At 34.1% G+C, this 12,428-nt stretch overlaps 1 protein-coding gene across 5 annotated transcripts in view; it reads left to right on the forward strand.

The window, feature by feature from the left end:
• The window catches only part of LCORL (ligand dependent nuclear receptor corepressor like), a 181,217-nt gene that overhangs the window by 48,670 nt on the left and 120,119 nt on the right, over nucleotides 1-12,428 (forward strand). For all 5 annotated transcript variants that reach the window (XM_071217163.1, XM_058300459.2, XM_058300479.2 and 2 more), the window contains exon 2: nucleotides 6,455-6,520. In XM_071217163.1, the coding sequence (XP_071073264.1) occupies nucleotides 6,455-6,520 (66 nt within the window). The remainder of the gene's footprint in view (nucleotides 1-6,454; nucleotides 6,521-12,428) is intronic.

Below are 12,428 nucleotides of genomic sequence, written 5' to 3' on the forward strand. Positions count from 1 at the left end.
TGCATGATCTGTAAACCTACAGCTTCTGTAATAAAGGAAGAAAAAAATTTATAAAAAGGAGCAATGAAAATAAAACAGAAAACAACAACAAAAACACCTAATTGAGATTCCACTCACATTTAGTGCAATGGCTATAATCAAAAAGACATATGATATCAGGTGTTGGTGAGGGTGTTGTAAATTAAAAGCAATGCTTTTATAATATGATGCAGTCACTTTGGAAAATAGTTTGGCAGTTTTTCAATATGTTAAGTAGAATTACCATATGACTCAGCAGTTCTACTCCTAGGTATCTATCTGAGAAGTGAAAATATATGTCCACACAAAAAATTGGGTATAAATATTCATAGCAGCATTATTTACACTAGCCAAGAAATGGGAACAAGTGAAAGTACCATCAACTGGCAAATGGATAAACGAAATGTAGTATATCCATACAATGGAATATTATATAAAACTATAAAGTACTTAAATGTGAATGAATGTCAAAGACATTATTTTGCCCAGTGAAAGGAGCCAGGCACAAAAGAGTACATATTTTATAATTCCATTTCATGAAATATTCAGAAAAGGCAAATCTTAAAGATACAGAAAACAGGTTAAATAGGTACATAGAGGTGGGGCTGGATGTATTCTAAATAGGTACAAGGTTTCTTTGGTGGATGATAGAAGTTTTCTAATATTAGATTATAGTAATGATTGCACAACTCTGTAAATATACTAAAATACATTGAATTGTAAACTTAAAACATAAATTTTATGATAGTTATACCTCAATAAAATTGTTACTTTAAAAAGCAAACCCACATACATTTGGGTGTTTTATAGGTAATAAATGTTGCCTCCCCTTTCTAATCAATTGAAGTACTATAGTGCATGGTACAATATTGGACTTCTATTTTATGCAATTGATAAAAAATGAATTCTGATGGATTAAAGAACTACACGAAGGCAAAGCTTCAAAACTTTAGAAATACATATACATTCACATACATAATATTTGACTTTCAGCAAAATTTCTTAGCAAGTGACAAATATTTGACTAAGGCACTATAACACAAAAGCAAAAACAAACACAAAAAAACCTTTTTGTGTGACAAAATGAAACAAAATGAAAAGTCAGGCCATAATTGGGAGACATTTATAATTCTTGAAATTGATGATTATTTTATATATATATATATATATATTTAAAAAAACAATGAGTTTGTTATTAATGGACCAACCATCCAGATAAAAATGGGAAATTCACAAAAGAGGAAATCTGAATATAGAACATTTGAAAAGATGAACATCAAAAATAATCAGGGAACTTCAAAACATTCATGATTTTACCAAATATAGAGTCTGATAATATCAAGCTTTGGTAAGCATTTGGTGAAAACAAGAAATGTTTTTTGATGGAATTCCAAGCATATATGACTACTTTGGAGCATATAATTCAATACCTAGTAAAGTTGAAGATACACATACCTTAGACCAAGTAATTCTACTTACAGTTTCTACCCAAAAGATACTCACTTGGGAGGATGATACATTTATAAGAATTTTCAGTGTAATACTGTTTGTAATAAAAGATAAAAAACTCACCTGGTAGTCTGTGGAAATGGATCGTGTCTGTTTATATGAAAGTATAGTATATATAAACTGAATAAAATAGTTTTGAATAAGGGTGATCTAGGTTATCTGGATCAATCCTTCTGCTGAAAACACTGAAAAATGCTGGATTAAAAAAAATAATAAAAACAGAAAAGAACTAAAAAGACAATCGGGAATACTTGTTAAGAGGTGAGCTGAAAACTTGTTAAGAGCTGAGCTGAGCAGCCAATAATAGGTAACCAGTTAAGACAGCAGCCGAAATGAAACTAACAGTAAGCCTTTAGTCAAGAAGCTAGCCCAGAGAAAGTCTTAACTCCCCCTCATCCATTTTCCCCATGAAACTGCACCAGACAAGAGTCAGATGGATCAGCACAGATGTGAGGGTTGTCTTACTGTGTGTGTTGGGGGAAGGGGCACTGTACAAAAGATTCTTACAGGTTTATGGACCCAGGGGCCAGGGAGAAAGAAAAGGAAGAAGGGATAGGAGTGGAAAAACACTAAATTCTGAGTCAGAGTGGAGCAAAGTGTCTTCAAGATTTCCTCTACTTCTCCCCAATAAAGACGTGGGAAGTCTTAGCAGGGGTGCTGTGGTTTAAAGTCCTTGACAGGAAAGTGTTTTATTTTGCTTTGCTGCCAAAAGCAGATACCATAAAATGTATTGGCTTGTATGTGTTCACTTACTTGAAATACCTAAAATTTTGAAGCAAATTCCTAGAGATTAGAGTTTATCAGGAGCTAAGGGTATGGAAAATAGAGAGTTGTTCCTTAATGGCAACAGAGTTTGTTTGGTGTGATGAAAAAGTTCCGGTTGTTTATGGTAGTGATGACACAGTAATGTGAATAATTAATGTCAGTGAATTGTACACATAAAAGTGGCTAAAATGGGATATTTTGAATTGTATATGGTGCCATATAAAAAGTTCTAATAAGAAATATAAGGACTTCTGGGAAGATGGCATCAGAGTAGCTAGGCAGGGCTCAGTTTTCCACAAAAACAACAAAGGAAGGGCAAAAATTATCCAAGGGAGCTGCTTTGGGAATCTGCAGCTCAGGAGAATACTGCCCATCATCCAAGAGGGAGACAGACAGAAAAACAAACAGGCCAAATGAAAACCGTGAACCTCTGTGGCTGGAAATGGCACATATCCTCCATGCTCAAGGTAAATAGCCTCAGTAAAATCCCTGACTCAACTGCAGTCAAATGAGAGGGGGAAAAGAGTCCTCCTCCCTGAAGGAAGAGAGGGGTCTGGAGGAGGGCAGAGAGTAGTTTCTCTTCAGTGAGTTTGGCCAACTGAGCCCACTTTGAATCTTGGCTGTAGCCAGCCCAGCAGGTTGAGATTGCTAGAAATCTCTAGAAACCAAATTACTAAAAATTACCAAATTACTAGAAACACACAAGCAGCCTACATTGATGAAAGAAGAAATTTATGAAGAACAGACCAATTACAAGTAACAAGATTGAATTAGTTATCAAAAACCTCCCAACCAAGAAAAGCCCAGAACTACATGTCTTCGCAGGTGAATTCTACCAGTCATTCTGGAAAGAACTAATATCAGTCCTGCTTAAACTCTTCAAAAAAATAGAAGTAGAGGGAACTACTTAACTCATTCTTTGATACCACCATCACCCTAATCCCAAAGCCACATAAAAGATGCCACAAGAAAACTACAGACCAATCTCTGTAATGAATCTGGATGCTAAAATTCTCAATAAAATACTTGCTAATTGCATCTAACAATACATCCAATTTCTGACATTGAAATAGTTCAATTTCGGGCATTGACTTAAGCTTATCAAGAAACCTGTAACTTGTAAGTTTGGCAATCATTGAAGTAATGATTTTTACTTCATGATTATGAAACGTAGGTCTGTGAAACTCTTTATTGAGGTTGTTTATTAAATATAGACTTCAAAGCCTAAAAATTCAGATGATTGAAACTAGAAGTGGGGCTGGCAGCCCAGCAGCTCCAGAGAGGACAGGTCAGGGAGCTCCAAAGCCAGGTGTCTCCATGTTAGAATAAAAAGACAAGATGCGCACCAAATTGCTGGAAAAAAAAACAAAAAGCCTGGAAGGAATGAAACAGGCATTAATCATACATACTTGTCTTCCCTTTCATGATGGGTTTTGGGGGAGGGAATGAAACCTAAAATGGTAGCAGAGTTAGGATTGATAAGAAGATTGGGTTGCATAAAATGGTTTCAGAGAGGTGCTCAACAAGACAGGTCTAGTATCCAAAATCCTGGAGCTCAGTGGTAATGCCAGGATTTTTTAATTATCCAAATTTAGCAGTATGGTGGTGATATTTGGAACATTTGGGTGTAATATGCTCAAAGTTAGCAAGATCCCATCCACTACACAGAGAAGGTGGGTTACAATGTAAATGATCAAAATCTCATGAAAGGGAATTTAAAGAGTAGTCTTAATTTCTTATAGAGACTAGTGGTCTCAAAAATGTAAGGAGAGAAGAAAAAATAAGCTGAAATAAAGGGTGTTGTTGATGTTCTCTGTTATCTACTGTCTGCGTAAAATTCAGGCATTTAAGAATTAAAGACTTTCTAAACTCAGGGAACTTTATGTACAGATTATTTTTTAGAGCTAATGCTTTATCTTTTCAGATTGGAATTGAAGATGTTAGAATTTGAAATATTCTGTACAAGTCAAGGAAATAATAATGGTATACCTTGTATTTATGACTGTATACTTAAGATACTAGGATAAAAGCATATCAGTCATGTCAGTGCCAAATATGAGTATCTTTGGAATTAGCTAACATTATTTTAATCATCTTGTCATGTTGCCCTCTAATTGATTTTCCTATATAGTATGTTTGTAACATACTAACATTTCTTCATTCAAAAAGTATTTGTCTGTTAAGTGCCTGGTACTGTTCTCGGTGCTGGAAACACAATAGCAAGTATAAAAGGCAGAGATTATATTCTGTATAGGGGAGAGAGTTAATACACCAAAGTGCTTTGGGAAAAAACAAGGCAAATATAGAGAATAGGACATTAGGGACCTGGAAAGGGAGTTTGTGCTATTTTAAATAGGGTAGTTTCAGGATGCCCCATTGAATTGACACTTGAACAAAGACTTAAGGAGGCGAGATTAATCATTTGGTTATTTGGGAGAAGAGCATTCCATGTAAGCGTGGGCAGCAAACACAAAGCCCCAAACATAGGAGTTTCTTTAGACTACAAAGACTTCTGGGTGAGTGAGAAGAAAGGGGAAAGATGAAAAAGGGAATGGGGAAAAGAGGGAGGAACTATGATTCTAGAGCACCTCCAGTCTTTTGAGAGTATATAATTGTTTTAAAGAAAGAAACCTTAATGTTTGCAGTAAACCGGATTCACTGTTGGTTTCTCTTTCCTCTTAATTTTTCCCCATAATTTGATAACATAGATGACTAAATTTATGGCAGATTACTAGACTTTGATTTAATATATCATAATTTATGTTCGTTTATGATCTCAGAATTTTTTTCGCTGTGTAGTGAGGAGTTAAGTATAAATCTTTGCTTTCTTTTCTTCAGGAGAAAATCCAGGAACTGTGTACTGTTTAAATTCAGTGGGCCTATTTATGTAGGGAGAGTCTGTACATACCTAGTTTATCACAGAAAAACAACTTAAAAGAGTAAACTACATTAATATTTCTGGAGCACATGGATCACAGCAAAACAGAACTAGAGCATCTTAATATTTGCTGGAGAGTTTGGGCTTATTTTGTTTTATAAGTCTTTTCTATAACATCCTTGAAGACGCTCTAGTAGTAGTTCATTCTCTTTTCTATCCAAAATTTCTACTAATAAAAACTAAGTCATTTCATAATTGAGCATGTTTTTACCAAGGACTAAGATAAGTACCTTACTTTGACAAATTTAAGAATCAATTATAAGATTATTAGTTCAACTAAATGAACAAATGTTGCCGGTCAGATATATGACATACCCTGATTTAAAGATCTGTCTGGATTTCAGAGATGTTAAAATGTTTTTTGAAAGTATCTTATAATTTATGAAATATTTCTATAGGAGTATTTCCAATGTTTTATAATTTAGGAATACTATTGAGGGAATCTACTTTTTTCTTTCATTTGTCTGTTCTATCATGCCACCCTAGTGTGAGCAAGTATAAGTCAATTCCTTTCTTGGTTTCTCAATTATTTTCCCATCCAATCAATTTCCTTTGGATGCCAACAAGCTGTGTTTAAAACTAAATATGATTCAAACATAAAGTAACTTGTAAAATTGGAAAATAACATTCCGGTAAATTCGTGAACTGGGGTTTTGCTAACTTGGCAAGGTTTTCAGTGATTCCTTTTTTCTTAAAATTAACACAGTCCATAACTATGAACAAAATGTGTTTAATTTTTACTAGTATGTTTAAATTTATAGCTCATTCTTTTCACAGTGGGGATTCATTGGCATTCACTTACTGTTTTGTAATTCAAGTTAAGATGCTACTGTATAGTTTTTAATAAGAATTAACACAGTGGTAATAAATATCTCTTCTAATTATTCTTCCATTCTCTACAAAACATAAGAGATTTGCCCAAACTATTTTAATCCCAGGAATATTTCTAAATGACAATGATTTTTACTTGTTGTTTTAGTTGTGAATATTTTCATGTGAATATTTTAGTATTTTTACATTCATATTACTTCTCATAGTCCTGTGTGACTATTTACTGTATATGTATATTGGCTAATTAATAATAATTCCACTAGAGAAAAAAAGAACAACTCATAGTGTGTGAAATTTTTAATTTGCTGATTGCTTTACAGTTTATGGTTTTTTATTATTGTAAAATTAAGCTTTTCCAGTATTTTATATACTTTCTTTTCTTTAAAAACACAGGTTTTGAGAGTATTTTAGAAGGGCTCTATGGACCACGGCTACGAAGAGACCTCAGTTTATTCGAAGGTAATGTTTTTTACTTATTTTTAAGTATTAGCCTCATCCTCATTTAACAAATGTTAACTGTTTGCTCTACTCTAACTTTATATTAAAGAAGAATTTGTGATTCCTTTTACTTAGTGGTTTCCTTTCCCAGGCTGCTCAAGCAAGTACATTGAAATGGTCAGTTTAAAAAATAGGGATTTATTCACTCACAGTTTGAGGTTGGGAGAAAGTCCAAATAAAGGTGTCATCAAGGTAATTCTTTCTTCTCAAAGACTAGTGTTCTGGAGCTGGCTACTGGTGATTCTTAGTCCCTAGCTGGTCACGTGGCAAGAAGGCACATAGTGACATTTGCCTTCTCTTCCTGGTTCTCTTGATGTTCAGCTTCTGACTGCTTCCTCTGTAGCATTTTCTTTCTCTCCCAGAATTTCATTTTGCTCATAAAAGACTCCAGTGATCCATCCTAATTCATCAAAATGTCCTACTTAAACCTGATTCATTTTCTAAATAGTTAATGAACTTGCCTATAAAATAAAAGAATGGCTTGCTTAAGTATTGCCTTTATTTTCTGTGCCCTCCCCCACCCCCCCCAAAAAAAATGTCTTACTTAAAATAGGTTCACACCCACAGGAATGGTTTAGGTTTAAGAACATGTTTTTTCTGGGATACATATAGCTTCAAACCACCACACTTAGAAAATGGAGTTTTTTTAGTTTTTGTTTAATTTTAAATGAGTAAGAAAAATGATCGAAGGATTATTTCTTTCATTATATAATATAGTCTTTCAAAAAAAGATTGTACAGTAGATCAAAATAGAAAGCAAAATTTGCTTTTGGCTTAGTGATGGAATTATCTTTTATTATTTTATATATTATATGCTCTTTTTTTTTAAAGAAGTTTCAATTAAATAAATGTCTTCTATAAAGCTGTCCCAGGAAGTTTTATTCTTTCAGTTTTTCAATCTTTATATAGTCTTTGTATTTTTCTTAGTAAAACAGTTATAAATATAATAGAGTGTCTGTGGTTGAACTAATATCTTATTTACCCCCTTTTATCTGTTTTGTCATTACTAAAATCTGAAGAGGTTGTGTTGTCAGATTTTACAATTAGGACTATAGAATATTGGTTAGAAGTCAGAAAACGGATTCTTTCTTATTCTTACTGAATTTAGGAAGGTCATTTAAGGTCACTTAGACCTGAAAAGGCCACACATTTCTAATCTATAAACTTGGCTCTTCACTCCAGATAGTTTATGAAATAAGTGGAGCTTTTGTTGCTGTTGTTTAAGGGAAAGGTGGCTTTGCAGTGTGATGCTGATATTGACCAATATGTTTTTTGGGGTTTTTTTCCTTGTTTTTGTTTTTGTAACTTAACAGGAATACATTTTTTATTATGTATGGTCTGCCTTGATTTTCTTTTCAACTGGTATATAGAACTGATTTTCCTAAACAGTAATTTATCTTAATGTTACCACTTTATTTTATTTAAACTTATTTATGTCTTCAAACCATACTAAAATGTTTTTTCTAATAGTTGCCAAAAGTTGTGGGCTTTTACTTCTGCTATCTATATAATTTTCTATGGTTTTCTTAATGTTTTTTATGTATGTCATATAATATATTACAAATGTTTTCTTATATGCTTACCATCATATGTCATACAGCTTCTTCCAAAGAACAAAGGTATATTATCAAATTGGAAGTAATTAATGATAAAACCTCATGTTTTCAAAGTACAATATGGGAAAAGGACTTTTTGTATATTACTTATACAACCCAGGCCCCTTGTACATTACTAGTACAACTTTTCTAAAAGAGACAGTTTATCAGTATGTCTCAAGTGTAAAGAATATACATCCATACATAGCATTTCTACTTCTAAATATTTCCAGAAAAAAATCAGTGTGCAAAAGATGTATTGTGTAGATAAAGCTGTTCATTATAAAGCTGTCTTAGTTTCATAGGGTTGCTATAAACAACACCTAGAAATTGGGAGGCTCCAAACAACAGAAAATTATTCTCTTGGAGTTCTAGAGGGTAGAATTACAAGATCAAGGTGTTGGCAGGGCCGTGCTCCCTCTGAAGTCTCTAGGGAAGCATCAATTTCATGCCTCTTTCCTGGCTTCCTTGGTGTTCCTTGGCTTGTAGTATTATTATTCCATTCTCTGCCTCCATCTTCATATGGCTGTCTTCTCTTGTGTCTTCTCTTTTTCTTATAAAGACACCAGTTATACTGGATTAGGGCCTACCCTAATTAAGTATGACTTCAACGTAACTTGAATACATCTGCAAAGACCCTGTTTCCAAATAAGGCTGCATTTATAGGTACCAGGGATTAGGAATTAAATACATCTTATTTGGGGAACACAGTTCAATCTATAGCAAATGAATTTGAGGTTGCTTCTTTTATTTATCTTTCTATATGTCTTAAAAAATAAGGGGCCATTTAATAAGTTACTTTATATTTATAATTGGACTATATGCAACCATTAAGAACTATGTTATAGAAGTAGATTTAATGACATGGAAAGATTCCCATTGTTAGGAAGTAGCAGTGCATTTATGTGTTTATTATAGATAGTCAGGTGTGGCAGGGAGAGTAACACCAGAGATGTATGAAAGAAAGGTTTATTAATGCTCACAGGTCCTAGAACAGAGAGGAGTGGCACACCTGGCAGCTCCATAGGGAGACCACATCAAGATTGTGAGGCTCAACCAAGCAGGTGAGGAACCAAAGAACATGTGGACCTGTGCACTGTGCCTTTTACAGCATTATAGGTGTGAGGTTTTAGCAGTTGGCTCAGTGAGCTATACGGTTTATTTGAATTTGGTGCTCCACATAATAAATGGGGCTCCAGCCTAGTGGGGAAGAGGAGTCTTGGAGTGCATTATCTGACAGGGACAACTTGGGGATTTACTATTGGGAAAGGACATTAGTAGTGCATGAGTATATGTGAAAGAGACTCAGGATGGATGAGGGGGTGAGGCATCACTAAGTGTGAGTTCTTACCTATTTTTTTTTTCATTGTACTATATTCAAATTCACCCTATTTTTGTAAAAAAAAAAAAAAAGGGGGAATGTATGTATGTTTTTATAGAAAATGGACCGGAAGGAAAAGTTACCAAATTATTTTTGGTGGTTTTATTGGAGGTATAGATTATGGATAATTTTGATTTCCTTTTATATGCTTGTCTTTTTCTATATGAAACATGCATAACATAATTTTTAAAATCTTTTAAAAATGCATGATTTTTTATTTGTCTTACTGAAACAAATATTGCAAAGGAAGCGTGATAACTGACTTAAATTAAGAGTATTAGCTATTTGTCTCAACTATTTGGATTTTACAGTGATATTATGTGTTTAATACTATTATAGAGCAATGTGGAATATCAGATGAACTTTATCTTATTTCATAAAATTATAGAACCATAAAGGAAGTTTAATTTTATTGGCAGTCTCAAATTTATAAACACTTTCTTTTCACGTATAACCTGAGTTTTCTGAGACTATGCTTGGAGTGGGGATGGGAGTTTGCAGGTATTTAGAGATATTAGCAATTCTTCACTTCTTCCCATCTAGTTTTGAAAGTACCTCTGGGTTATCTTAAATGTATTATCTACAACCTTAAGGTCTTTGAAGTCAGGGAAATGGTCTTCAATTTTGTATTCCCAGCAACTTCTCAGTGTTCAAAAATGTCTGAATGACTCATTAAAGCCTTGGGTTCCTGGCTACAGTTGTCATTGTAGGTTGCATGTTTGCAGCTATATCTCCTGTTGCTCATGATATCGACAGCCAGGACCTCAGATTACCACTCCAAGAAATACTGCCTTGTGTGTTCAGAGTTCATATTTACTTAATACTATTAGCTACTTATTATAGCCTCCTCTTCCCAGGATGCTAGCATAAATCCTGGTGGGATATATGCCAGAGAATAACTTCAATATCTAGTATTCCTGTTTTCAGAATTATTTCTCTCTTTGAAGGGTTATCCATAAACAGCTTGGTATCTCAGCTGTCCTGTGTTTTTGTTTGTTTGTTTTTTAGTGTTAATTTCATACAATGAAGTTCCCTGGTTCCACTGAAAATAAACACTACAGGCTTATTCACAGAATCTCTAGAAATACTTGGACACACTGCGTTTGCAGCGGGTGCCCAGCTTAGAATTTCTTTCTGAAACTCTCCTTCCGGCTAGATGTCTCCTCATTTTTTCCTTGACATTACTGTTTTGAGGACAACATCTTCACCATTTCTGCCTCTAGGCCTTCACTATCTTTCACCTTCTTTTTCCTTTTGAGGATAACAACAGTCCCAGATAATTACTTCTGCCCACAGTTCCAGTAACCAAAGGACTTTGCTTTAGATGCTGAAACTGGTGAGGGAGAGATTCTCTCTAGACCAGTATCCTCAACTTGATCTAAGAGCCTTGTGTCTTTGGAAAACAGAAATCGAGGGGTGATTCTCATCTATGATATAATTGCTATGATACCATAATTTAGGTATTTCCTTGCTTCCTTGGAAACGTAACCATGGTTTTCAGCACTAACAGAGAATATTTCTGTGGACTTATCCTAAGTTTTATAGAACACCTCACTTAAAAAAAAACATTGAATCATTTCTGAGTCTTGTATCTGGTCATTTTAATATCCTAACTCTGTTAACTTACATTCTATTGCGACCCAGGTTATATGTAAGGGCCCTTTTCTATATAAATAAATCTTGAGTTGAGGGTTTGATAGTGTTGTGGAGCTAGTCAAAAGTTTTCTGCTCACTCTTGGAAATGTAATTTCTTCATTAATATTGCACAGGATTATTGAATAATGCATAATAGAATAGAAGTGTCAGTGAAAGATCATCTGACCCAACTATCTATCTTCAGTCAGAAGAATGACATCCATGAGGAACATGACTTTAAGTATGGAGGGTTCAAAAAGTGTTCATTCCAATGTTTTATAAATCTTTTGGGTAATCTGATCTTATTTCTGAAATCTCCTAACTTGAATCCTCATATCTCTTTTTAGTATATTTTCTCACTTAAATATTTATTATCTGATGCATTTATGAGCAGTAGCCACTTGCTAACCTACTTTCATTTATGTTTGCTTATGTATTTATATATATGTATGTCTGTTATTTCAGAGATCAGTTTACTCTACAAAGACAGGATATTCTAAGGAAACAAATCTCTGCATTAAAAAAAATTGGGGGGAAGCAGATATGGCTCAAGTGATAGGGCCTCTGCCCACCATATGGGAGGACCCAGGTTCAATCCCTGGGGCATCTTGGTGAAAAAGAAGAAGAGAAAGCATGCCTGCATGGTGAGCCAGTGTACCTGGGGAGAGCCGAAGGATAGAGTCAAGGTGAAGCACAGCGGAGACCAGGAAATGAGGTGGCACAATTGACAGGGACCCTCTCTCCACATCAAGGTCCCCAGAAAATGAGAAGACAAAAAAAGAAATAGATACAGAAGATCACACAGTGAATGGACACAGACAGCAAAAACAGCAGGGAGGGGGAGTGGGAGGTAGAGAAGAAAAAAACTTTTTATTATGTAAGTAATACTTGCTTATTTTAGAAAATTAGAAAGTACAAATAAACCAGAAGTATAAGAATTACCCCATCTCACTACCCAGAAATATAACCGTTGTTAACAATTTCCTGTAACTATAATATATATTTATATATATTTATTATCTTATTAAGATAAGGATATTCTATGCATATAACATATACACTATTTATAACTACCATATTTGTTCATCAGTATATCAGGAACACATTTTTATTGGGTTATATAAACTTCTGAAGCATCATTCTTTTTTTTTTTTTTTCCTTCTTCCCAATTTTTTTTTTTATTGATTTTGTAAAAATATTACATTAAAAAGAAAATATGAGGTCCCATTCAACCCCACCACCCCCACCCCTCCACTCC

Source organism: Dasypus novemcinctus, chromosome 1 (assembly GCF_030445035.2).
Source record: "Dasypus novemcinctus isolate mDasNov1 chromosome 1, mDasNov1.1.hap2, whole genome shotgun sequence".
Classification (NCBI taxonomy): Eukaryota; Metazoa; Chordata; class Mammalia; order Cingulata; family Dasypodidae; genus Dasypus; species Dasypus novemcinctus.